The 27,493-nt window shown below is 52.3% G+C and overlaps 1 protein-coding gene and 1 long non-coding RNA gene across 10 annotated transcripts in view; one reads left to right on the top strand and one right to left on the bottom strand.

Moving 5' to 3' along the window:
* Positions 1-27,493, top strand: part of TRIM9 (tripartite motif containing 9) — a 153,446-nt gene that overhangs the window by 96,031 nt on the left and 29,922 nt on the right. For 5 of the 7 annotated variants that reach the window (XM_090034360.1, XM_090034359.1, XM_090034358.1 and 2 more), the window contains exons 4-6: positions 17,657-17,767; positions 19,215-19,368; positions 22,196-22,353. In XM_090034360.1, coding sequence (XP_089890486.1) covers positions 17,657-17,767; positions 19,215-19,368; positions 22,196-22,353 — 423 coding nt within the window. The remainder of the gene's footprint in view (positions 1-17,656; positions 17,768-19,214; positions 19,369-22,195; positions 22,354-27,493) is intronic. The other 2 variants (XM_090034361.1, XM_090034356.1) reach the window with 1 other exon arrangement.
* The window catches only part of LOC149872373 (uncharacterized), a 76,304-nt gene continuing 68,166 nt past the window's right edge, over positions 19,356-27,493 (bottom strand). Inside the window, exons 4-5 of one of the 3 annotated variants that reach the window (XR_016440396.1) lie at positions 23,283-25,499; positions 22,368-22,709 (exon numbers count right to left, since the gene is read on the bottom strand). This is a non-coding gene — a long non-coding RNA (uncharacterized LOC149872373). The other 2 variants (XR_016440394.1, XR_016440395.1) reach the window with 2 other exon arrangements.

Here is a 27,493-nt window from a genome sequence, read left to right as displayed (position 1 = left end):
AAACCGCATGGTGCTGGGGCAGGGCTGCCCGCTGGGAAAGGTGTGAGCAAAGTCCCTGGCCAAATGTAGGACCCATTGAAGTCCCGGCGTTGTCAGACAATAAGGGCTTTGTGAGCAGGGTTGCCTGTTCCCTTTCTTTCGCACGCCCACGCTGTGATCGGTGCTGTGGCACTGGAGCTAGTGGTACCCCACCATGCATCAGCTCCTCACAGGCTGCCAGCCTGCCTTCTCATTTAGAAAAGACCAGCACCACCCACCAAGGTCCCCCCAGGGGGGTCGGGGTTAATTAAAATCTCACAAAACAACACCATACAAAAGCTACTCCCCTGACCCCCCCAGGCTGCGGGAGCCCAGCGGCCTTTCACTTTATGGGCAGCCCTGGGAGGTTTCTGCCTCTCTGAACCTCCCCTGACCCCTTCCCAGCTGGGCTTGGTACTTGGTCAGGGCCTGACAGCTCCTGGCCCTTAAAGGGATCACTGCATTGCAGCATCTCTGAAATTCCAGCTTGGAGCACCAGTACTTACGTCCACGTGCAGGGATGAAAGTAGCCCCCCTCTGGCATCTCCCCATTGTCATAAAGGATGCCAGGTTTGGCAGTCTGGGCCATGGGGTGTTTGTGGGATTTGCTCCGGTCCTCATACCTACATCCTGCACCTAAGGAGTCCTGCTGAAACTGGTGGGGAGGCAGGGCAGAGTGAGGGCTGATTGGGGAGGGAAGGGCAGGGCAAAGCAATCAAGGGGCTCCCATGGCGTTCAGGGACCTCGAGCAATGCACGTTGGAAGCTTTGCGAGGACTAAATGAGGAGAGACTGAGGGCATTGAGCTTATTTATCCTGGAACAGAGAAGACTGGCGGGGGATTTAGTAGCAGCTTTCAACTCCCTGCAGGGGGGTCCAAAGCGGATGGAGCTGGGCTGGTCTCAGTGGGGGCGGATGACAGGACAAGCAGCAATGGGCTCCAGTTGCAGCAAGGCAAGTTGAGGTTGGATATTAGGAAAATCTTTCTCACTAGGAGGGTGGTGAAGCTCTGGAACAGGCCACCCAGAGAGGTTGGGGAACCCCCATCCAGTCTGTCCATTAGGCTGGGCGTAAGGAAAAACTTCTTTACCACCTGAGTCTCCAGAGTCTGGAGTAGATGCCCCACAGAAGTGGTGCAAGCACCTACTCTGGACACCTTTAAGAGACACTTGGATGCTTATCTTTCTGGGGCGAGCTGATCCCAGCTGCCTTCCTGACCCTTGGGCAGGGGGCTGGACCGTGTGCTTTTATGAGGTCCCTTCCAGCCTTGATGTCTATGAAATCTATAAAATCCTTGGAGGTTTTTAAGACCTGGCTAAACACAGCCTTGGCTGGGATAAGATAGCTGGGGCTGGTCATGCTTGGAGCAGGGGGTTGGACTAGATGTGACCCCGTGAGCTCCCTCCCAACCCTCATTGCTATGACTCCAAGCCATCAGTGGTTCAGACCCGAAGGCCCGTTCTCACAGCCTGCAGCAACGTCTGTTTAAGTTGGCTGTTCGCTCTGAGCTGTGCAGCTGGGAAGCAGTAATAAAGCTGCTGAAATCATGGTTTGAAAGCTGTGCGGGAGGGAACAGCTTGCCCTGTGGCGTGGCCGTGCCTTGTCTGTGTGGTGATCCCATGCGGCGCGCGGGATGCAGCGTTGTGTTGGGTGCGGCGTTGCACCCTGGCACGCAGCATGGCCCAGGTGGGTGGTGCCTGCTTTCGCCCACCGTGCTTTGGACAGCAGGTTGCGGGCAGCTCTCACTCAGGCACGTGCCTCCCCCCGTCTCCTGGGAAGGGGGTGAGGATCGGACCTGAGTGACCCTTCTGCAGCCTCCTCCCTCTGTGCTCTCCTCCGCTCTGCCGCTGGCAGGATTGCCGCCTACCCATGCCTGAGTCATTGCAGCGCCACGCTGCTCCTCGCCCACCTGCCGAGATAATTCCCTGGAAGAAGCACAGGTGCCTGTTTCCCACATGGTGGGAGAGCTGCTAGCTGGGCTGGGGGTCAAACGAGAAAACAGCCAGCCTGGGAAGACGCTGCAAAGTGTAAGCAGAACCGAGGCCCTGTCTGTCTGCTGCTGGCTGGGCAGCGTTGCATGCTATGGTACACGACAGGGAGGTGAGAGAAAGCAGTCACATCCATCCTGCACACCTGGTGAGTGCTGCAGAGGCCTTACTCCAGGTCGCCACAACCTGATTTCCTGCACAGTGTCCCCAAATTTGGGGAACCTGTTTCAGAGCCCTCCTTCCCTGAAGAAGAACAAAACACCCCTTCTTCCCAGGAGCTCACCGGAAATAAGGAGCTCTTAGAGGAGGGGTTGCAACGGGTCGCTGGGGCAGTAGCAGCCGTAGGGGCGGGAGAACCAGGCAACTGCCCGGGGCCCCACATTTGGGGGCTCCAGAATTTTGCAACAATTTTTTTGTGGGGGTGAAGTTTTTAAAAACTTTGTTCTTTCTTCAACTTATGAATAAGTTTCATGGATAGGGCAAAGTGAACTTGAAATAAAAAATTGCTTATAGGTCATCAAAATTAAGCTGTGAAAGTGCCCCAAATGACACTCTTGCCCAGGGCCCCAACAGTCCTAAGGCCACCACTAGTGGGGGAAGCGGGGGCCTGAGAAGAGCAAGCTTCAGAGCCAGAGACTTGCCCCGTGTGAAGCCACACCGGAGCGGGTCCTGGGAGATCAAATAAGGCTTCTTGGGGAGCCTGGAGGCAGTTTCCTCTGAAAAAACAGCCTGAGCTGTGATGCGGTGGAGAGGCTCACTGAATTGTGCCAGGAGGAAGGCCAAGAAGACACCGTTAATCACGCTCCTAGCACAGAGCAGCCAAGCTCACCATCTTGAGCTAGCTCCAGCACCGACGTGCCAGTCCAGGAGGGCAACGTTGGCAATGAGCGCCGCAGCAGCAGCTGGGTGAGTTCACAGCCCTCTTCCCCCAGCACGGAGCTGGAGCGGCTGAGGTTGACCTTGGAGGAAAAGAAGCTACAGATGGAGGGGCTTTGGATGAAGATGGAGGATCACCAGTGTCAGAGACAATTTGAGTTGGATAAGGAGAGCGAGAAGGTCCAGGCCTTTTGGAATAGGAAGCCAAGAACCCCAGAAGCCTGCTGTTTGGGGTACCTAAATCCAAAAATAAGGCCCCTATTTCATGGTGAAGGGTACCCGAGTGACCCCAGTCATTCCCAAGCTCCTGAGGCCCTCGGATCCCCAGGCGTGCCTGCTTTATCTGACACGTTTCACTGGGAAAAAAGGGCAACCTTGGATGTGTGCCCAAGAGACAGCTCTCATCTCTGTCCTCTTCCAAGAAAATGACAAAAAGCGACTCTCATTGTCTTCCCATTCCCACCTGCACAAGGGGCTCAGCCCTTGGCTCCTGTCTGCATGGTGGTGGAGCATCAATAGAGACAGCGTACGCTTGAGAAAAAGGCCTCCCATCCTGCTTTAATGATGCCAAGGGACGGAGCTCTGGTGGCACCCCTTGGTTTTCGGTTCTTAGTTAGGGTCCTTGACATGCTTCCCATGGACCATGGTCCCGACTCCACTCTATCACCATGAAGCATCACAACAGGAGGCTCCCGTGATGCACTGCTTGGCTATGCAAGTTGTTGGAGACTAGGTTTAGACTAGACATCAGGAGGCGCGACTTCACGGTCAGGACGGCTAGGATCTGGGACCAACTTCCAAGGGAAGTGGTGCTGGCTCCTACCCTGGGGGGCTTTAAGAGTAGGCTTGACATCTACCTGCCTGGGGTCATTTGAGCCCGGTTTTCTCTCCTGCCCAGGCGGGGGGTCAGACCTGATGATCTGCAGGGTCCCTTCTGACCCGACTTCTATGAATCTATGAGTCAATGCGGCAGAAAGAAAAACATCGTCCCCCTACACATACTTTTCACCACAACGTCTCAAACTTCTGCCCAGACATTTTTTTTTTTCCCCACTGGGGGAAAAACCCTTTTTGGTGGCCAGCTCTTGGAAACAGGATTTTCCATGGTGCTCAAACCCTCGCATTGTCTTGGCCAGTGGCTGGGGTAGGCAGCTTTAATAGGGGGAGAAAAAGGGAAGCCCCTGGCCATTGCTGTACAAACAAATGCCGTCTTACCCCCAGCAGTAATTAGTTGTGGAAAGCACTCTCCATCTCCTGCAGGCTTCAGAGCCTCAACCAGGAGCTCCTATCCTGGTGTCCTCCCGTGCGATGGCTCGGGAGGCCTCTGCCTAGCCAAGGCTCAGGAACCGAGGGCTGAGGCTGCAAGGTTGAATCACCTGGGGTGAAGTGCTTTAAAAGCAAAGGCAAAAGAGGACACTCTCAGAGCTGAGCACAGATGTTATGGTCTTTTAGAAGCAGCATTAAAATGTAAATTAGAGTTAACGGCATCTGAGGGGGAAGAAAAGCTTTAGGAATACAGTTCCTATTTTAAGGTTGCGGTGCACAGAAGTGCTTTATGACAGGCAGCAATTAGCCGCAGAGCTCTGGTTCGTGTCCTTCCCTAGCACCTAAGGATAAAATGGGTGCTGGAGTGCTCAAGCCGTCGCGAACAATGGCTGCAGCTGCTCTGAAATCCTTCCAGGCACCTTGGAGCCTCGCCAGCATCCCCAGTGTGACTCAGCCAATCGGTTACATCCCATTACCCTCGTCCCAGCACGCTCCGTGATTCAGCAGGGCTCCGATTGTACGCAAGCTGCATGGGGCTTTGTAACCCATCTAATCCCATGCAAAATTAATGCAAGCCTGGTTTGGAGCTGTAGTCTGATGAATGCTGCGTGCTCTTCTCAGTCATCTGGGGCCTGCACTCGGAGATGTAACCTCGTTAGGAAAGGAGTCAAGTGCTCAGGGCTCTTTGGGCATCTGCTTTCAACGCTTGCTTGCCAGCACATTGGAGCGCAAGAGGGACATTGGCATCTTCAGGCCTGTTGCACCATTCCCAGGAGTCACTGGGCAGCGTTTGACTGACTGCAGTGGCTTTGGGATCTGACCCTTAGAAAAACGGCTGTCTGCTTGCTAGTCTCACTGGAAAAGATGCTGTCGATCTTTTCAAGCATTTTACACTGGACTCCCTGGCTACGTGCAGACATTCAAAAAGCCTGAGGTGGACTTGATCTAAGTTACGCAGTTTTCTGTAAGCAGCATAAGGTTAGACCGGTAGTTACTGGGATGCACATTTGCCCTTTGGTGGTGGGGGGGCGCAAATCTTAGAGCAGGTTCTGCCATTTTTAAACCAGTCTATGTATGCCGAACTTCTGTTCGGTTATGGATACAGACCCGTTTTGTGTGCCGAACTTCTGTTCGGTTATGGGTACAGACCAGTTTCCAATCACTTATACTGGAAAAAGTGTAATGTGTGTACCTGGCCCCTGTGGAGTCACCCCAGCTCTGCTCCACTGCTCCTCCAAAGGGAATTTGGACAAGGACCCATTTGGGCAAGGACCCATCTTCAAGTGATGTCAGTCCATAGATCTGAGTCCATTTACCCTGGGTGAGGATCGGCCCAGTGGCCCTGAAATTGGTGGGGAAAGTGGGTTTTCAGTGTAAACTCCCCACCCCCCCACATTTGCAGCTTCATTATTGTGTGCTGTAGTCCTACTGTAAAGGTCCTTCAATCAAGAATGAAGCTCAGAAGAGCTGCATGGTCAGTACTACAGGCTCCGTCTGCTGTGGCCCTGCCGCCAGTCCTGGCATCATAAAAGTCTAGGAAATGGGGCGGGAAGGGAGCTCAGGAGGTCACATCTAGTCCAGCCCCTGCTCCAAGCAGGACCAGCCCCAACTAGACCATCCCAGCCAGGGCTTTGTCGAGCCAACTGAGAAGGCCTAACAGTCCTTTGGTTCTGTTTAGCTTCGTGCTGCATTGTCGCTCAGGCTTGTCTCCAGGAGTCTGACAAAGAAAAATCAAGGTTTCCTTTGGTCTGAGGATGTAGCCAAACCTCAGTCCTTGCTGTGACTTCAGGGTAGTACAGCCAGACCTAGGATAGGTTTAAGCAAGCTGTTGAGTCCAACTGCAGCAGCCCAAAACTTGGTTTCCCACCCTGCACTGGGTTCCCTGTAGGCAATACCTTTAAAGTATGAAAGCCCTGCCGAGAAACCAGACTGCTTGTCTGAAGTGGGAGACAGCAGGCACATCTACACATGTAATTAATGCAACTGAATGTACTCCATTCCAATGTGACCCAGAGTAAACTAATCCCAACGTCACTGTCTACATGTGTGTTTAAGCACAGTAATTTACTACGCTGATGGATACCACTTGTATCTGAGGGACTATCTAGCAGCACAGTAAATTAGTCTACTGTGCCTAATTGCTGCATATGCGTAGACGGTGGTGCTTTACTGCAAAGCAGATTGGTCTGTTGAGTAGCAAAATGTCTCGTGTAGACATGCCCAGCAAAGATCACCCAGGAAAACCTAGCATCCAGCTTGTAGAGGGCACGGCAGCCAGCAGAGCATCTAGTTACCCTGTTACACCACCACAAATGATCAGAACAGGCACACCTGAGGGTAATGCTGGATTCTGATCTCTTTTTTCCCTTCTGCATACATGACTTGTTGTCTTGTCCCTGGTCTTAGTGATTGATTCACAGCGCGGCATGCATTTGCAGTTAATTTCAGATTAATGTTGGGCTTCTGTTTTCGTGGTCACCTGGGAGATATTCTTATAAAGAGGTCATAAAAAAATCTCTCCCCCAAAGACAGGACTGACTGCTCTGATCATTACTTGTTTCATCTCATTGTGAGGTAGAGAAGAAAGGCAGCTCCATGTTTCATATCTAGGTTTATCTGCTCTGGACCCAACGGTTGGTTGTAGGAGCATAAGATCATGGCAACAGGACAGCCAGTTTGCTGTTTTCAGCCATTTCGAGGTCTCCCCACCTCACCGCCTAAGCTGGCTGGGGACCATATAGTTCACCATCACGCCTTTGTGTCCCTCCTGGACACCAAATGGCAGGACATTTGAGGAGAGGGCGATGCCGATGGGCCCCGGTGGCAGAGTCTGTACTCCACCTTGATCCCCCGAGCCACTGGGGACCTAGGCTGGCAGCTCCTTCACGGCGCTGTCCCGACAGGCGTGTATGTGGTGCGATTCAAAGCAATCCCCGGCTCCCGATTCTGCGGGAGACCCCAGCGCACGTGGTCTTGGAGCACGCCAGGTTGCAGCCCCTGCACCTCCTCCTCCAGAACTGGCTGTTGCAGTTCTGGCTGCACTTTTCCCCGCACCTTTTTATTTACGCACTTCCCATCCACCGCCCCACTAAGGCCTGGGACCTCCTGGTCCATCTCCTTCTGGCTCTGGCCAAGCTTACCATCTGGCTAACCAGGTGGCAGGCTCTGGCCGGGAGGGTTCCCGGGGACACTGGGCGTTTTTCCTTGGTGTCCTCCAGTTGTGACTCCGAGTGGAGCATCGCTGGGCAGTAGCCGCTGGCGCTCTTGCTGAGTTTGAGAGCCGGTGGGCGATGTCCGGTGTGCTCTGCTCGGTGTCCCCCCAGGGAGCATGTGTTTTGGCCCTATGACCTTCACGTGCACACCCTGTTTTCTCCTTTGTTGTCCCCTGTACTCAGTTGGCTTTAAAGAGGCTCTTCGCCACTCAGTAGTGGCGGCCCACATGTTTTTAGTGGGCTAGGCCCACGGCACCTTTTAAGCAAATAGGTGTATGGAGACCTTGTGGCTTTTTTCTGCCAACTAAGACTAAGGGAATATTTCCATGACAAGGAACGACACAAAGAGCAACCCACCACAATCCTGAGCCATACACAACACATGGAGGACAGCTCCTAAACTCTACCTGGGTGCCACAGCCCCACTCTGGACCTGGATTTAAATGGTTTCTGCCTCCATGCCCCCCCCGAGAGTGCCCCAAAAACACCACTTAGGTGACAATCTCAGTCCTGCAGAATGGAGATCCATACTCAGCCTTAAAAACAACCCTGGTATTATTATACAACAGGTAATAAGGGGGTGCCACTGCTGTCATGGACCAAACAGCCAACATGCAGGAAGCAGAGAAACAATTTTGCAACAAAGAGTTTTACGAATTCCTCACGGAGGACCTCATGCACAGTGCTGGGAGAAACGAAATGGCTTTTTAAAGACACCACCTCCAGCAGCACAGGGGAGGATCAATGCTTCCCCTTCCCAGGAGCTCAGGCCAGGCAATCTTTACTTCGTACCCAAGATCCACAAACCTGCCAACCTTGAATGCCCCGTTGTCTCTAGCATCAGATGAAGTGAGCCCTGGCTTACAAAAATGCATGCATCTCTGATTCAGTTAGTCTGTAAGGTGCAGCTTTACCCTGCCTTCCAGATGCAGTGGTGTTGTCACCCCACAGATCCCTAACACGGTGGGAGCTATAAGCCTGACAGCCCCATCCAGCTGATAGCAGGGGCCTGGGCTGGGTGACCGAGGTGGTCTTACCACTCCTGCCCAGCTTGGTCCTGCCTTGCAGGTCTGGGTCTCGGTGGGCCTGCACTACAGAAGGGATGTGGACAAATTGGAGGGAGTCCAGTGGAGGACAATAAAAATGGTTTGGGGGCTGGGGGATATGACTTATGAGGAGAGGCTGAGAGAACTGGGTTTATTGAGTCTGGAGAAGAGAAGACCGAGGGGGATTGAATAGCAGACTTCAGTTCCCCGCAGGGGGGCTGCAAAGAGGATGGAGCTGGGCTGTTCTCAGTGGGGGCAGATGACAGGACAAGCAGCAATGGGCTCCAGTTGCAGCAAGGCAAGTTGAGGTTGGATATTAGGAAAAACTCTCTCAGGAGGAGGGTAGTAAAGCATTTGAACAGGTTACCCAGAGCGGTGGACTCTCCATCCTTGGAGGTTTTCAAAAACAAAGCCCTGGCTGGGATGACGTAGTTGGGACTGGGACTGGTCCTGCTTGGAGCAGGGGCATGGACTCGGTGTGACCTCCTGAGCTTCTTCCAGCCCTCGCTGTCTCGGATCGTATGAGTCTATCACACTGCAATTTGCCTGGTCCTCTGGGGATTAATCTGGCTCTTGGGCCACGCTCTATTTAGACAGAACTGGATGAAGCGTTAAAATGGCCCAGCTGGCTCTTGTGGAGAGCAGAGAAAGAGCTGTTCATCTCTGGGAGCATGAGCTTCCCTGTTCTTTCTGCCAGGGATTAAAAGCTTCCCTTGACTGGCACTTCCACTTCAGACCCAGGCCTTTATCTAGGAGGAAACTTTATCTAGGAGGGATTATCTAGGAGGAAACTCGATGCTTAATCACCTTCCTTGCGATGCCGTGCATGAGGGCAGCCTGCTGGTGGAGACAGCAACGCCGCCTTGCTGGCTGGAAGCGGGGACGGTGACAGTGAGAGCTGAGAGAGACAGGGATGGGGAGGCTTCCCATCTCATCCCACCTCCTCCCTGCAGGCTCAGCACGCCTCCATAGACGGTGTGCAGCAGCGCTGCTGGTCTCCGGCAGACTCCCTGGCTCCACTACAGCGGTGCGGTGGCCTAGCTGAGCAGAGATCCCCTGCAGCAGATCCATGGCCTCCTTGCTGGGTGCATGTTGAGAGCTGCAGAGCAAAGCTGCCCTGCTCCGGCCCGTCGATTCCCCTGCAGCATGCTGTCTGCATTAGGGAGCTGCTATCTCTCACACCGACAGCACCACGGCCCCATCAGCGCTGCTGCGTTCCCCACCCCAAGGTCTGCTGTAACATTCATTCTTGGCGGGGTTCAAACCCAGGCCAAAAGGAAGTGATTTTCTGTTTGCTCTGAGACCCAGCACCCCCCAGAGAGGCGCGGACTCGGAGGGGGTGCACAGCAGGCCTGGAGGACTATGGAAGAGCAATGGATGCATGAAGCCCTGGGACTGGCTTGGGATAGGCCCCAGTGACCAGGGCTAGTAGCAGCCCCCAGGTACATGGCCTGGGCTATCCCGCTGCATCCTGGTCCCCTTGAGGCCAGTGCAGAGGAGGAATTGAAGTGTATTTGGCTTCCCCTGTGTCTCCGTCTCCTCTCATGCACAGATCCCCAAGTCCATGGGCTCCCTCAACATGGAAAAGGGGAGGCTGGTTGAATTGTGACTGCCAAAGGAGTGGGGCAGAGGGCCTGGGGTGTGTAAGCAAGTTCAGGATCTGGCCCTGGATCCATCTTCCTATTACACGTACATGTGAGATATAAGCTGCTGTTCCACAGCCGTTGGGCACATTAGACGAGCCTGGAGAGCAGGGCACTTGCAGTCAGCAAGCCATTGCCCAGCTGAAGCCGTCCTGTCGTTGCATGTCTCACACCAAAACAGAACTGAGTAAAATCTTGGCTCTTCCCTATGCACGCTTACAGGAGGGCCCTTGGTCCTACAGGTCTAGGCTCTGGGTTCAGAAGGCAGAGATGCTGTGTCTGGGTATGGTCCCCTTCACCTGCATGGCCACCGACCCTATCCGTGAGGCTCACAGGTTTCCAGCCCTGCAGATTCAGAAGGGCTGCCAGGAGCAGGAAGGGTGCCCTGAAACACCCGTCGCTACCAACAGCGGGGGTTCAGGACCAGCAGTGGGACAACAGTATCCCTGTGCCAGGGATGCCAGGTGCCATAAGAAACAGGCAGCAGAGTGAAGGCCAGGAGCTCCTTGGCTCTGGTGATGCTCGGTGACGTCTGCAGATGTGCAGTGGTAGATTCTGGCCTGTGTCCTACTTTCTCCAGCAGAAAGACTTGCCACTTCTGTGAACAAGACCCATCAATGAGCTGTGGTAGAGATCATCCTCTGATCTTGTCGCTGCCCGCACCTCGGGTCCCGGAGCTGTCTTCTCCAGCTGATCCATTGCAAGGAAACCCCCCTGCAGGCCTGCGCATGGTCCCCTATGCCTGCAGATCTGTGTGCAACCCCCTCCTCTCTGCCAGTGAAGCTGACTGGGGGGTGTGAGCACCGGGCCCTAAATATAGGACAGCTTTGTTCGGAGCCCCACGCTCAGCTGTACAGCGGCAATTAACGTCCCTCGGAATTTCATTCATCCCGCTATGGAAATGTGTTGGCCTGAGTCCAGCCCCCACTAATTACATGGCTGATGACAGTCCTGATGTTGCTCTGACTTTGTGGGTTTAAAATTCCCACGTTCAATCTGTTGCTTCCTCCAGATGCCTCCGGTGTCTGAGCCCGGCAGCGCGATCCATATGTGCGCCTGCATTGTGTGGCGCGCATGCATCGCTTGAAAGCAAATTACTTACAGAGCGAAGAGTGTGAGAGCTCATGCAAAGCCGTGCTGTGCGTCTGATTCCCAGCGGGCCTCCGCGCCGCACGGTGACACGCCACTGACCTTAGATTCTCCTTGAAACCCTTTTCTCATGTAGCACGTAGCCTGAGTGAAACCATCTCTGGGATTTATGCACGTTGCCAGTGACGGCAGATGGCGATCCCACTGCTACTATTTGGAAGGCACTGACTCTTGTGGAGCAGAGGCACGTGGAGGAATTATCCTGAAAGCACTGCACCTGGGTTTAAGCTGCAAAGACGATAAGAAGATAAGGCTTGGTTTGGCACATGCACTTCCCATCAGGGCTGTTTCCCCAAGGATGGGATGGAGGGGGATGCTGGCTTTAGATGCATTTGGCACAGATCCACACGGACCATTCCCAGCCTAGCAGATGGAGAAGGGCACCAAGCCTCTTCCTTGGAGTCTGCAGGGTCCTGGCATCTCTGGTTCATACATGCTTTACAAACCAGAGCAATCCCACGGCAGGGCAGCGACCGCTTATCCTGCAGAGCTGGCTAGTGGCAGGCCCCGAGTCGCGGGCAGTGACTCGATTAGAGGATGATCTCTACCGCAGCTCGTTGATGGGTCTTGTTCACAGAAGTTGCAGGTCTTTCTACAGGAGAAAGGAGGCCATAGGCCAGGATGCCCCTCCTTTTCCTTCCTCCACTCTCTCTCTTCTGCGTCAAGAGCAAGGCACTTTACCTCGAAGCAGGCTGCTGCTTGATGGAGGTTGTAGCACCATCCCCTCCCCGCTCTTGACATCGGCTTCCTTCAGCGTGTCCCTGTAGCATTTCCTTCTGCTGCCACAAGATCTCAGGCCACAGCTAAACTGGGAGTAAAGTATGTGTTTGGGGAGTCGAGAGTCGGGCATTCAGCAAAGTTGGTGCTTGGGGATCACTGGCTCCACACTGGTAACACTGGCTTCAGCAAGGATGGTGGCACTTGATCTTCCCATGTGATGCAGAGGATTTTCCAGAGGTATCATTGGCAATACCTCTCCAGGCTCTTGCAGTGCCCTGAAGGTCAGGCCCCCTGAGTCCTTGGCAGTGAGGAGTAGAGCAAAATATGGCCCGCGGGCCAGGTCCAGCCTGCCAGGCCATTCTACCCAACCTGCGGGGCCCTTCTAAAATTTAGAAAATGATTACCTGCCGGTGGCTGCCCGTCAAAGTTGATGAGGCACCAGCTGCGGGACCCAGCCGTGGCAGCAGCAAGGTTTCCCCAGCCCTGCCCCAGCAGGTGTCCCATCCAACCCAGTCACTAGCGACAATGAGCCCGCTGCATATGACAATCAAATGGTGAAACTCAAGATAGTCTTAGACAGAGGCATTGCTTAGAGACGAGCTGATGAGGACTAGTAGTCAGACTGCTACAGTTAGGGGATCTAGTTTCCTTTAGGGGCATGTCGACACGGGCTACATTTCCTTGCTTCACAGGTCAGTGCTATGACACTTGAGTGAAGGTATGTGGCCAGCATACATGGACTCTGAGCTAATGGTGTCTCAGCCCTGGCTGCACGAGACTGGAGAGTCTCTCCTTTCCCTTGCGCTCCAGGCTGATTCTGTCACTGCAGGGTTTGGTGGTGGTTTCACGGTATTATACTGCTGAGGCTGTGGGGGGCCATTGCTTCAACGAAGCCGATGCTGGTGCCTGTATCACTGTACTGCCAGTGAAGATCCTCTACCATTTATGTTTTGACTTCAAGAAGGCGCCAGGCCTACAGTGCTGCAGGATCCATTTTGACTTCACTGGACATCTTGCCAGTATGAAAACTGCAGGTCTGGGATCAGAGTATGTGCGGCAAAAGTGACCATGTGCTGGGAACTGTCTCTTGGACCGTCTCTTCTGTCCCATTGTTACCTGGTCCTGTACCAGAGGGATGTGGGGATGGCTGAGGATGGTAAGGCCATGGCCGTGAGCAAAGTTACTCCCAATGGCTTGTACTACTACGCTGTTGATACCTGATGCAATGTAATGGTGGATCAGGGTAAATTCTCTACCCTGGAACCTCACATTGGGCACTAAATAGCTGCTTTACATGGGGACCCTTGGTTTTAACCGAGCCTGGTTGATGAAACATTGAAAAATAGCTTGAGAAGTGAAAATCAATGTTGTAAGCTCTCTTATAACCTGCTATGGTGAAATACAGCATCAGGGCCACTAACAGGCTTCCCAGCCACTACCAGTTGTTTGGTAACCAGACCAAACCCTAGTTGTAAGCACACCTAGAGGATCCCTTGTGCTGGGTGGCCACATAGGAAAGACAGCCCCTGCCCCCAAGAGCTTACAATCTAAATTGATGGGGGAAAGACATAAAGACATGGAGACTTGCCCAAAGTCACACGGCAGGTTGAACCAAGACCAGGATCAGTGTCCCCTGAGCCCTCAGTCTAGTGCCTTAGCTGCCAGCCTCTGCTGTAACTCAACATACTAAGTTCACTTGGGTTGTAGCAATGAATAGTGAATTAATTTTTCCCAGCAGTGGCAGGGAGTCAGTGAGGACAACGCTCTGGTGTGCACTTACATTGCCTGCATTGTAGTCTTGCCTTAAAGCAGTGCTTCTCAACCTTAGATTCAAGGCGCCCCTTAGAAAATCCCAGCTCTTAGTTTTCACTCATTTTTGACTACAGAAAAATACGAGCGCAATTATTTTGTTGCAAAGAACTCAGAAAGCACACCTGCAGGGGTGAATGGTTTCAACACTAGGAAGTCCCAGATGAAATATCTGGGTGTGCTTTGTGAATCCTGTTTGCCTACCTCCCCGTGCCGACATTGCACAGCACCCTGCAGCACCCTTGAAAGGATCTCCAGGCACCTCCAGGGACTGCGGCAGCTTGAGAATCAAGAGCAAGCCATTGCTATTGCACTACGTGCTTCCACAGGGTATAACCCAGCCAGCATGTACTGCTTTGGTGGGCAGGAAGAGATTTAAAAACAATGAGTAAGCTCCCCCTTCCGGCTTTTCTGTAGCAAATGCACCAATTAACTAATTCCAGAGCTGTGCCTATGCCGATTAACATCCTCAAAATTGCTGGTCCAGCCTGAACCCGATTCTCTTCTTCTTTTGAAGTTCGTGCTGGCTTGAGTCTCCCAGCAAATGGAATATAATGTTTTCCTAACAAGAAAAATAAAATGGCAAGTCCATAAGCACTGAGAGCTGCATGGAGGAATATTGGTGGGCAGCCCTTTAATGCATTTGTGTGGAAAGGGGGATGCCAGCCTGAGTTATATGACATTTTGCAGTCTACTAGATAATTAAGGATCGGGGATTGAGTTATAATTGAGTAACACGGGATCTTGCTGATTGTGCTGAGTGAGCCATTGTACACCCTTGAAACTAAGGTTCATTTTGATGCCGGAAAGTAGAGCTTGCATGTCTTCACCGGAAGTCCCAGTTTACCAACACAGGTGCTTGGGTGATCCATCTCACCTGCCATCAAATGAGGCTGCCTAGCCAAAGAGGGCTACTTGGATACTGCTCTTTAGTCAGGTTCCTGGCGGATAAATCATAGATACATAGCTATAGTGAGGCAACAGTTAATGTCAAACCATGAACTCGGGAGTTATTCACCTCCATGTACTGAAGTCTTTCAACTAAGCTGTAGCTGCTGATGCTGTTGGAAGGGTGGTGCTTTATCGTCTGCGTAATGTATTAAATAAATGTGACCTATGGGATTGCTTAGCTTAATCGAGTCTGGCCAATTTTACACAGCTGTAGGCTCTTCCATACCTGCTGTTGACACGTTCACCCAAAGTGTAAAATTGCCTTCTCTGATCTGTGCTACAAATCCCCTATCTCCGGTGCAAGTCTGCTGTGTGCGCTGTACCTGGAATTTCCATTGACATCATCTGAAGATCAGGACTCTGAATGAATGCAAAATATTCAGCCTGGATCCAGCTCTATGGGTAAGGATGGGCAGTGCAAATCAGGGAAAGATTTTTTGCTTAGATGTACCAGCCATTAGCATGTACAGTGTCCCACCGATTTAAAAAAATCCCCAGTCTTTCTGTATCTATGTGAGGGTTTAAGCCAATTTCCAGAACCCACCATTAGAAGAGACAAGAGAAACCCAGGTTATGAAACAGTTGCATTATTGTAATGACTCGGTGGTCTGAATTATTGAAAAGTTATTATGGGAAGCCTTTGGGGTTGCACATGGTTGTTAACAGTCCAGTTATCAGAGCTGAACTCGATGATGCGTATGAATGGCTGCTAGGGTCCCAGGTAAACCATTGCAGTCGCTCCTTTGGATTCAGGAACAAGAGCTGGGAAGTTTTTCCACTTCTGGGGGTGTCCTGCAAACATGTCCTGGAGAGCCACAGCCAAAGGTGCAGAAGGACCTGCACTCCTGAGGGAGCGTGTTCACTGCCCACACATTCTTGCTGCTCAGTATAGGCCATGATGTACTACTTGATCTGCTGTCTAGATCTGTGGATGACCTGGACAGAAATGGGTTACCCTCATTCTCATTAACTGTTAGCACTGGGGTTGTATCCTGCAAACACAAACCCTGTATCCTGCAAACTGGGAAACGCATGCCCTCAGTTCCAGCATACTGCAGAACTGAATGCTTGATGAAGTGATGATGATCAATAAGCCCAAGGAGGTGGAGGAAAGAAGAAGTAGCCCCTAGGCTATAGGAAGGAGGTTCCTGGAGCCCCTGCTCCTTCCATTCCCTGGCTGAGATTTGACTCAGGCTAGGCCTGACCCTCAGCTGGCATACGCTGGGGCATTGCTGACATCTGCAGCACTGGGCTGATACCCATCTATTGAGGCTGCAGGGCCTTGGAAGCGGGTTACCCAGCCTGTTGGCTTTTGCAGGCAGGCTTTGCTCCCCAAGGAGCTCCTCAGCCCATCCTTCAAATATCACAATCCTTATGTAACCTGGGCAGTACTCCAAGAGGTACCCCCTCTCCAATTGAAAGGATCAAAGCAGGTGCACAAGCGCTGTGGGAGGTGTAGAGACTCTCCTCCCCCTGTAGAGCAGAGCCAGACCACCAATGGGGACTTAACCATATACTTTTTAATACTGGGAACATAATAGGCATAAATCAGAGGGTATAGTGGACACTACAATGCCCCAAGGTTAAACACTTACAATCATTGACAAAAACAGGGTTAACAAAATATAAAACACAAACAGCAGAACAAACAATACGGGTTGGCAAAATATAAAAAGGCACAAAATGCAAAATGTCAAATGACAAGGAAACATAGGGCCTTGGTACCTGGAGGGGGAAAAAGGGGGGAAAAACACAATGGCCCCTCTCCACTGCAAGAAGATTTGCTTCTTGTTATCTCACTCACCCCAAGTCACCTCAGCTAGGACTTGGGCCCAGATCTCCCCCCTGGTAGGCAGGAACATGCCACCTGCATGGTGGCACTGCTCCAGCCTGCGAGGGGTCTTGACCTTCCCGGAGCCCGGCCTCTGATTGCAGGAGCTGGAAGCAGAGCTGGGAACCCCTCAGGCCACTGCTCAGATCCTTGCTGGAGCGGGGGAGCCTCTCCTGCTGGCCGCAGCCTCTCCCAGGGGATCCTGGAGCCCAGCGGGAGCCTCTCCTGCCGGCCGCACGCGCGCTGCTGAGGGTCCCACTGCTGCCTGCTGGTCCTGCTCTTTCAGGCTCTTCCGGGGCACTGCTCCCGCCCCGCTGGCTCAGCTCTTGCCAGCTCTGTGAAGCTCCTTCCTTGTTGTCCCTTGGTGGTCTCTCCTGAGTCAGTCCACGCTGCCCCTTTTATCCCCCTCCAGGTGACCCAAAGGGCCAATCAGGGGACACGGGGGGTGAGTCTCTGGGGCCTGATTGGTGCAGAAAGGGAAGTCCTCCAATCATCTTTTGCCCTTTCAAAACCCCTGGGCCAGGTCGCTGCCAGCCAGCCCGTCACACTTAAGTTACCGGATAAGCAGACCAAACCCTTCTGCCTCAGCCCAGGCACTGGAGGACAAATCCTTTTGTTCTGGAGGATGAATCCTTTAGCTCTGGCTCCCAGCCCAGCAGCCTGACCCCTTCCAGCAGCTGAACCCACCACTCGCTTCCTCCTCCTGCTTACTCTTCTGGGAGCTTTTTATAGCTCCAGCATGACACTCCATGTCCATCCAAATGCCCTACAGCTGGGCTGTCTCAATGGGGCTACCCGGCGCCTTTTACACAGACAGACCATCCCGTTACATCTCTTTAACAGGAGCTCTGCAGCAAGCCTCCCTGCCTGCCGTGGCGGGGGCCCTTGGAGCCCCACCACTGCAGTGGTGTATGTGCACAGAGGCATCTCACAGTGGATCTCATTAGGGACAGGAGTGATGTGGACCCGTCTGTGCCCTTCCCTCCCTCTGGCCCATCTTTCTTTTGCTCCCCTCTGGTTCTGCCCCCTGATCTTCCCTGTCAGTCACGGGCACATGCCCCTTAGCAATGAAGGGGCAGGGGGAGGCCCTGGGAGTCTCCCAGCTTCCAGCTCCCCGTGGAAACGCTCTTCTCCTTGTCTCTCCCCAGGTGGTCCGGGACCAGATCTCCCACTGCACGGTCAAGCTGCGCCAGACCACAGGCCTGATGGAGTACTGCCTGGAGGTCATCAAGGAGAACGACCCCAGCGGGTTCCTGCAGGTTGGTGTAGGGGGATCTGCACTTCCAGGGGCTTTTTGACTTACCCATGGCTGAGAGCGTGCAAAGCCAGGGACCCAGTGGGGCAAGGGCAGATACAGGTCTGAATCTTTAGGCCAGTCAGTCTCTGTCCTTGTCACAGAATGGGCCAGGCCGCTTAGGCATCACTTCTCGTCATCATTAGGCACTACAAGAAAACGGAGGTTGAGCGATGCCTTGTCTGGACTTTTTTAAGCAGCACATCCCACTCTTCCCAGCCACCAGCCACACACGGAGGGTGTCAGGGACAAGGCGGAGGCAGGAGATATGGCCAAAGACCTCCTGCTCCTTGTGGGGTTTGACTGGCAGCCCCTGCATGAGGGGGGCGAGGTGGGGGGGTGTTATCTGTGGACACCAGGGCCCGAAACAACCCCAGGGAATGGGAAGGTGCAGGGTTGGGTCCAATATAGAAGGGGAGACTTCCTTCCTTCCAATTTTTCCTATAGAGTAGCAGCCATCCTTCTCATTCCTGTGACTTCATTTAGAGACCTGGTGCCCAAAGCTTGCCTGTGCCCATCCCAACTACGCAGCTGGTCCAATAAAAGACAGCACCCACACAATTCCTTGCCTCTCACAACAACAGTTAGAAGTTTCCTTCCTATTTGGCAGCCAATCCAGCTGTGCCGGAGCTCAGGGGCTAGCCGCCCATCTGCTGCTGTGTGAGCAGGACCCCACTCGGGGTGAGATGGGTAGATCTGGCAGTACAGGCTGAGTGAGGGGGCAGCAGTGCCTGCTATGGGTCGGATCCTGATCCATACTCACGTTAAATAATACCTTTACACATCATATCAGCGGGACAGTGTGAGCAGTAAGCAACTACTCCTGGCAAGAAAGGACCTCAGAAGCTGGCCCTTCGTAAGAAGATCATTATACAGAAATCAGGAGCTGAATGCAAGGTGCAGAAGCAAGCAGTAGAGATAGGAAATAAAGGCCAGAGACCAGGGCACGATTCTTCATCCTGTGGTTTATAAAAGGCTCTGAGTGAAGAGTTTTACAGCAGATGATGTTGTGTCCTATGGAGTAAGGAGGACGCTTGCAATCCTCCAGATAAGGGCTCGGGTGGTGGGTCAGTCACAAGCACAGTCCTGGAGCATGGGAATCAGCTCTGTCTCCCAGATGGGTCCAGGCATTGGGTTGGCACTGGAGGCTCCAGATTAGGGGTGGTTCACCTAATGAACCATCTCCTGATACACAATATGATTCTGCTCGGAGCAACTTACACATTTAAGCCTTCAGGGAAAGGCATCTAGAGCCCTTGGGGTATTGTGAAGCCATTGGCACAACTTGCACTACTCCAAAGTAGTGGGCATGCCCCAACCCTCGTGACTTACCACTGCAGCTCCTTCCAGTGCACACCGCCCATCCCGTGGTGACACATGGTAGCTGAGGCTGCACTTTCTATTGCCATCAGATTTCCGATGCGCTCATCAGGAGAGTGCACCTAACCGAGGACCAGTGGGGGAAGGGGACGCTGACACCACGGATGACCACGGACTTTGACCTGAACCTGGACAGTGCACCACTGCTGCAGTCCATCCACCAGCTCGACTTTGTGCAGATGAAAGGTGAGCGCCTGTCCTCAGCGCACGTAGGAAACAGCCCTCAATTCGCTCTTGCCGCAAAGCCTCCTTCCAGGCTAAAATCAGGACGTGCCAGGGGGCAACCAATGGGGGGCGCTATCTGTTTCCTGAAAAGCAAGAAGGGAGAAAAGTGGGGTGAAGCCCAGGGAAAGCCCTGGGGTTTGGGGGTGTGCTGGAGAAGGGAGCATGATGTTGTAACAGGACCCTGAGGGTACAAACTCCCCATGAGATGGAGTCCACAATTACAGGACAGCTAAAATTTGAGGATTAAAAAAGACCCCAACTCCAATAATTAGGAAAAACACGACTCTCCTCTGCACTCTCTCAAGCTTCTCCACATCCTTTTAAATTGTGGAGCCCAGAACTGGACGCAGTACTCCAGCTGCGGCCTCACCAAGGCCAAGCACAGCGGGAGGATGACATCCTGGGATCTGCTAGAGAAGCATCTATGGATGCAAGCCAGAGATTTGCTCACTTTGCCGGCCGCAACATCACACTGGTGGCTCATATTCATCCAGTGGTCAACCACGACCCCCAAGTCCCTTTCGGGCGTGGTGCTAGCAAGCGTAGCACTGCCGAGCCTATAAGCATGCTGTGCGGTTTTCTTTCCAAGGTGGAGTACCTTGTATTTTTCAGCATTGAAGGCCATCGGGTTTTCATCTGCCCATTTTCCAAGCCTGTCAGGGTTGGCCTGAATCACCGTCCTGTCCTCAGGTGTGGACGCCTTTCCCCAAAGTATTGGTGTCATCAGCAAACTTGGCCAGTCCCCTTCTGACACCAATGTCCACATCATTAATGAAGGTGTTCAAAAGAGTAGGCCCAAAAACAGAGCCTTGGACCCTTCCCACACAGCAGAGTGCAATTAGCCAGGACACACTCAGCCTCTTTGCAACCCAGCCATTAACCCATCCTCTGCCAGAGCAAAACCCATCCAAAAACCCCCCTCTTTCAACATATCACATCCAAACATAATACGCACACATAACTGTAGCAACCATGAAGGATGGGACTGGCTATGACCTCCTAGTCTGGTGGCAGGGAAGCTGCAGGAGATGAACAGGGGGGTAGGATGCCAGAGGAACCCATGTGGCATAGTCTAGATCAGGCCTACCTTGGTCCTGGGGCTCAAACACAAAACCACCCAGCCTCCCTCCTTCCTGGCATGGCCTGTCCCAAGGGAGAGTCGTGGGGGGGACATGCCTGCTACTTCCTTAGGAATAATTGTGAGCCCATGGTGCCAACACAGACCACTTCCCCATGGGGCTGGTCACCAAAGAGGCTTCCCCTGCCCTTAACCAAGCCCTTGGCTTCAGAGGGAATTAGGCGTAGAACTGAGGAGAGTACCACAGAGAATTGCCATACACTTGTGCACACACACACGTGTGAACACACACACACACGTGCACATGGGTGCTTGCACGACTCAGACAACACCCTGCCTGTCTCTCATACAAAGGTCTCTCCTGAAAGTGCATCCTTCATACCAGGTTTCTTGAGTACATCTGATATCTTTTATTAAACCAACTCAAATAGTTGGAAAAAATTCTTCTCTGCAAGCTTTCAGGTATAAATACCCTTCGTCAGGCCGAGGAAGCATCTGCAGTTGGTCTGCGCTCTAATAAAAGAGATCAGATTTGCCCAAGGAACCTTGTCTGCCGATGTGCCGAGACCAGCGCGGCTACAGCCCTCAAACAAGTGCTTATATTTGCCTGTGTCCGAGCCACCTCCCTTCTCAAGATAGGCCGGAGCTATTCCACCCGCAGCAAAGAACTGCATCACCTGAGCCAGCCGGCTTCTTTTTTTCCCCTTCTCTTTTTCCTGGAATTTTTGGGTTTTCATCTTTCATTTTAATTTTCCCCTGATTACGTACTGTCCGTGTGTACAACTAGCCACGTGGTGGTGTGCCGCTGGTAGTTCTCATTAATTCACCGGGAGCAGAGATCCGTCACAACCTGTGAGCAATTTCCGACGTGTCGTCTCTTCGGAAATTGAAAGAGGATGCTAATTGGCCCTGACTCAGAAAAGCATTATTGGCTGGAGTCCTGCTTTACACCTGTTGGCTTTTTGGCACGTATTAAACTAAGGGCCCGGATCTCCACTTCAAGACCAGCCCCATAGGACTTGACCCCGCCAGAGGCTTCATTCCTTCCTTGATGGATTGCCTTACACCAGTCATTAACACCCAATAGCAGACACTTCAGCAAGGACACACAAAAAGCTCTTAAACATTTGCTGCTTCAACCACAGCAAGGATTTGAAATAATGCCCTGCCATTACTTATCCTATTTTATCTCAATGGCATTAATTGGTACCTGTGCATCTAGTAGAGCAGCCAAAAGCACTTCCATGGTTCTTCATTAGCTGCACCATCATTTTCAGCACTTTCAACAGAGAAGTGCAAGGCTCAGCTCGGGTCACCCGAGAAGGGCTGAGCACTTAGCTTGCACACACGTCAGCAAGCTCCCACCTTCCCTTAACAATGTAGCCTAAAGCGTGATGTTTAATTAGGGAGAAGGGAGGGGTATTGCTGTGTTTTCACACTCGTCCTAAATTGAGAGGAGAGGAAGTTAAAAGAAAATAAGGGAACAAAGTGAAGCCGAGCCTGACTCTGGAGAGCATCTCAGAGGAAGGCAGTTTCATGAGACTGACTCCAGTGTCCGGTGCAGAGCGGGTTCCCAGAGGAGGGATCCAGCCTTTGCACGTGGCATGAAATGTGCACGTGTGGATGTGGGTTGCCACAGTTCGGATGCTCGCGACTCACCCAATTCCCGCTCTGGTTGCAGAAGCCAGAGTTACACTAATTTGTGCTTAGCTTCCTCTCCAGTGCCGGCGCCCCCGATCCTGCAGCTGGAAGAGTGTTGCACCCACAACAACAGCGCCACCCTGTCCTGGAAGCAGCCGCCCTTGTCAATGGTGCAGGTGGAAGGATACATCCTGGAGCTGGATGACGGGAACGGCGGGCAGTTCAGGGTGAGTCCCAGCCGCCTTTGCAGAGCACACCGTGCAGAGGAATGGGAGCGCCTTTCTGATGGTGCCTGGTGTGGTTGCTTTTGTTCCCCTTGCACGAGTGAAAAGACACAAGGCAGTCGAGAATCGGGCCTCGTCTTTAGCCAGGATCGCGGGTATGGCATTTACTCCTGCCTGAGTTCAGCTGTCTGTGGATCTGGACTGAGTCTCTGCCTGTCCGGTAACAGGTCCTGTCCTCCTTCCTCTCAGGTATATCCGTACCGTGATGGGGTTGAGGCAGGGATGTCTGGGGAGGGTCTCTGGCCCGTGCTGTGCAGGTCAGACTGGATGACTGGAACAGTCTGTTTGAGCCTTCAACTCTACAAGGATGGAAAACATACTGACTAGCTTTGGAGCTACATAGCGATTAGTTTATCCCTCACCCATTGCTGCTGGGACAAGGTAGAAACAAGGCTGAGGCTACTGAAACCCTAGAGCGCCTCTGTTGCGAGACTGGGAACAACCCGATTATTACAGACCTTCGCAGGGCTACACGCAAGGGGCAGTGGTGACAGCAGGGCCCTTTAGGGACAGTGTTAAAGCCCATTTGTACATGACACTTTAAAGAGGGTTTAAAGCAGGTTAAATGCCTTTTGCACCACTTTAATGGGTGTACATGACACGGGGGTTTACTTTGCCCTAAACGGAAAACACCGCTTCAATTTAGGGAGAATTAAACAGATCAGGCAGGGCGCACAGGGCAGGGAGCAGAAAGCAGAGCAGCCAATCAGCCAGGGAGCACAGAGCAGGGAGCAGAACAACAGATTATATGGGAAGCACAGGGCGGGGAGCAGAAAGCAGAGCAGTGGATCAGGCAGGGGAAAGGGATTGGTGTGGCACTCAGGGAGGGTTCATGGCTGATTTGTGGCATGCTGCAAAGTGTCCTAGCTTACCCATGATGGCTGATTTGAGCTAGCATGGGTAACAGTGCCAGAGAGCAGGCAACGCCAAGGGTTTTAGCACATCCATGCTCCGTGCCCAAGCTCCTGGAGAGCCCATCCCTCTGGCTGCCGGCCCATGTGAAAGCCCATGCCGCCACGTCTTCGCTGCCCCAGTTGGTTTGCCACGTAGCAAAGCTTTCTGGTTCATCCCTCCACTTTCCACTTCAGGCACCGAATCCCCTTCTCATCTTCGCTCGGCAGACTCCCCGCTGCGTCTGAAGGCTTTCGGTTACCGGCTGACCAGCAAGCAGCCCTGCAGGCACCAATGTCTTTTTCCTCGGGAATTTAGCATCCATGGGAAAATCTTTCCAGGCTCTGTAACGACTCACCCCCTTCCCTGCTGTTCACAGATGACTTCCCAAATCCACCTGGGCTTTAAATATTCACCAGGGTCAATACCTCTGCTGGCGACAGGATCCTGTTTAACTCCTTTTCTTCCCAGTTGTCAGGTGTCATTAAAGTGTGGGACTCATGGTCACCAGATGCAGTGGATGCTGCCAGCTTAGCCAGATTTAAAAAGGGAGTGAAGGCGTCTTTGGAGGAATGGGGCATCAGTCGCTATTGAGCCAGGGAGTGAGGGGCACGGCCTGTGCATCAGAGCGTCCTAGCCCTGCAGTGCTGGAGGCTGCAAGTGGGAGAGGAACAGCGGAAAAAGCCCTGCTCAGACCCAGCTCACCCTCCCTTTTAGCATCCGCTCTCTGCCCCTGTGTGACACAGGAGATGGGGCAGGATGGTCAGACCTAATAAATGGCAGTTTTTATGCTCTTGTGAGTGCAGAAGTCAGCTCCAGGTGAGTGCCTGCTTGCTGAGGATCAGCTCTGGGGCAGGCTGTTTGCATAGACCTGACTACTTCAGCTCCCAGTCATGCAAGCACAAGTCAGCTTACCCACACCAGGGCAGCGGGATCAGGGAATCCCACCGCAAAACCCCAAGAAGGGGTCACCATGCAGTTCCCCAGCCTCCCCCTTGTTCCTCCCAATACCTTGGTGCCCAGGAAACAGCTGCCTAGCTCTGGGCTGAGTGCTTTTCTCGTGTTAAACTATTTCTTGATGAAACCCATGACTTGTGAATGAAAAGAGCTCACTCCAGGCCCTTTTTAAATGTTGCTTCAAGGCATGAATAGTCCTTGATTGCTGGGGAAGGCATGCGGTTGACTGTCCCGCTGGCAGCAAGAGGCATTGAAGGCTTAGGGGCTTCTCTCAATTGCTGTAATTATGCAATTAAAATGCAATTTTTCTCTCATTCAACATGCTGATAATTATGCACCCCCTGTATATTCATAACTCTTCAGAGTAGGCCCAGGGAGGCAGCCGAGCACGTTTCCTGAACCTGAGCTGGAAAACATTTTGCCAGAAAGAATCAGAGCAGATAAATGGGAGAAGGGGCCAGAGGAGACAGACAGGATACCGCGGCACTTAGCTGCGCGCCTGTCCCATGCCGGCGGAAAGCTGTTCCCCAGCAGGTCTCAAGTGGCTGTAGCGCTCATTCCTATGGATCTGGTTCCCAGCTCTCCCCCCATCCCACTTGCTTCCTCCTGCCATGTGCTCGCCCTTTTTACTGCACATATAGCTCTGCAAGACATAGCTCCTAGCATTACTGCATAAATAGAGCCAGATGTGCTGGGCTCAATCCCATTTGCATTGCTTCAGTAGTAAAGAAGGGAACCTAAAGCTATGCCAGAGGAGAAACCCTGGTGCCTTGAAGTCTGTACGCCTGGCCCTAGCCACCGATTCTTGCCTTCTGCCTTGCGGGGGTCCAGGCCGAGATCCCAGGCCGGCAGAATGGATCAGAAAGGTCTGCTCCAGGGGCGATGATCATGTGCGCTGTGGCTAGATGGAAGAGCAGGAAGCCGAAGGGTGATATAGAGATGCCTTTGTCTTCCCCAGCTCCAGCGGGACACTGAGTGTCCTGATAACCACGCAGATGGACGCAGTAGGGTTCAGTGAGCCCATGTATTTTAGACCCTTGCACTGCATGATGCAGCATATCAACAGGGCAGTACAAATGATGCCAAAATGCTGTAAGCCACTTGTCAAACCAAATCACCCAGTGGTTGCCAAGCCCTGGGGTCACATCTTGAGAAGGCGTTCAGCTGGCCCGCAGTGTCACGTCGATGATTTGTCCAACAGCCTAGTCCATGTTCTGGCTCAGGGCGATGCTGGATTTCAGCTGCAGTTGCAAAAAAGAAAGGGTAATGTTTGCCAGAGTCTCTAATGCGTTCCTCCTCACACGCTTGCTAGGCGTTGTTGTGTTACTCGTCTGTGCATGGAACCGTTACTCCCACACCTCCTCCCACAGGCATCTCCACCGGCACTGTTTGTGCATAAGAGCGGCTCAGTGTACAGCCAAGCTGAGAGTGCAAAGCTCCTTACATGCATTACTCACAGACACTACTTGTAACAGAGGAGCCCTCGCTCTTCCTTTTGGGGCTTTGTTACAGATGATCATTTTAGCTTTACTGAAAATGAAATGAAAAACTAGGCCATTCCTAGCCTACTTTTTGATGGAGCAACAACACCAAGGGTTATTAGATCACGGGGTGTCACTCCCAGCCCCAGGATGTCTTCATGCATCGTTTATTAGGTTGTCTCTCAATGAAGTCAAACAGTGCAGTCCTAACACGGCCAAGAACAAACCGATGTGAAGTAGAGCAGAGTGCGACCAAGTGTTTAGATTCAGGCTTGTCCCTTTATTAGCAGAGAGCGAGAGAGACGGGAAGTTGCTCCATGCCATTTGTTTTCTATGTAGAATAAGGCAGATCTCTTGTTTGATGGGGACTAGGCAATAAAGGATTTGTGAAGGGGGAACTGGCACGTCACCTAGAGGACAACAACCAGTTTCTGTACCAGGGAGGACAGTGGCCAGGGCCTGGCGGCAGTGGTGGCAATGGCAGCTATTCTTGTGCCTCCGCAGAATTGGCACCTGGGGCTGATATCACAAGTGCCCACCCTAGTTACGCTACTGGCTATGTGTGACAGCCACGCGCCCTCAGTGCACAGGAGCTCAAAGGCACGAGGAGATAATCATGAAACCCTTCCTGAAACCCAGTGCTAGATGCATTTCACCTTTCCAACTATTTAAGTTGTTTTCCAACTATTTAAGTTGGTCTAATAAAAGATACCAGATTCACGCAAAGAACCTTGTTTGCCCGTCACCTTTCGCGGCACTTGTTCGGTGCATTTGCTTCGCAGCTCAAATTGCGCTTCTCACCACTGGCGGGTGCGTGCTCTGAAGGAGAATCGTAATGTATATAACTCCCAGCATCACTGTCAGCTGAGTCAATTTGCTCAGGATTCAGGGGCAAAAATTAAAAACAGAAACCTCTGTTCTTTTTTTATTCATGAGCAGAGTCATAGTTAGCTGTGTTAGTGGGAAGGCAAGTAGAAGGCAAGGTATAGCTGTACCTTACAGACTAAGCAAAGTAGATTTTATATATATATATATTTTATAGATCGCATATATAATATATATATCTCACAAGCAACATTAGCATTGGATGAAGTGAACTTTAGCTCATGAAAGCTTGTCCTCTATGTGTATACATACACACACACATACATGCATATATACACACACACCCGCACACTTTGCAAATTTACCCTGCCTTTTTTTTTTTATGCCTAAAGACATTATCCCAAGGGAGCCTCGCAGCTCCATCCCTGCAGGATGGAAGGGTGTGTGTTGGCCTGAAAGCGGTGGCTCTGTGTTTAAGTGGGGGCTGTTTGATCAGATGCACCGCTGTACTCTGCAACCCCCAACAGAAATGCAAAAAGGATTCTTGGGTACCAAAAAAGAGTGGAAGGTATTTGCAAGGAAGCACAGAGCTAAAACCCCTCCCTAACATCCTGGATGAAAGCAAGCAGGCCCTTCATCACATCCTCCACAACTCAAAAGCGAACCTGATCACTGACAGAGTCCCTGACCATTTCACGAGTCTTTGGGGCTGATTCACATCTGCTTTTTATGCTCTTGTAGCTCTTCATCTGAATGGCATTACGTTGGCGTAAGTCTGACATGTTGGCCGGTCAGCTCTAGATCCGTAAAAGGATCCGATCTTTGTCTTCTCATCAAAGCATTGGTCCCGCTGTCTGAGCTGATAAGGAAATATTTTCCAGTATAGGTCTCGAATAAGTGGCCTTCATTCAGTTTAGAAGCCAGCAACA

The sequence above is a fragment of the Crocodylus siamensis genome, chromosome 2, assembly GCF_052110815.1.
Source record: "Crocodylus siamensis isolate JL-2025a chromosome 2, ASM5211081v1, whole genome shotgun sequence".
Classification (NCBI taxonomy): Eukaryota; Metazoa; Chordata; order Crocodylia; family Crocodylidae; genus Crocodylus; species Crocodylus siamensis.
Note: the sequence above shows the minus strand (reverse complement) of the source record. Positions and strands in the feature narration are given on the sequence as shown.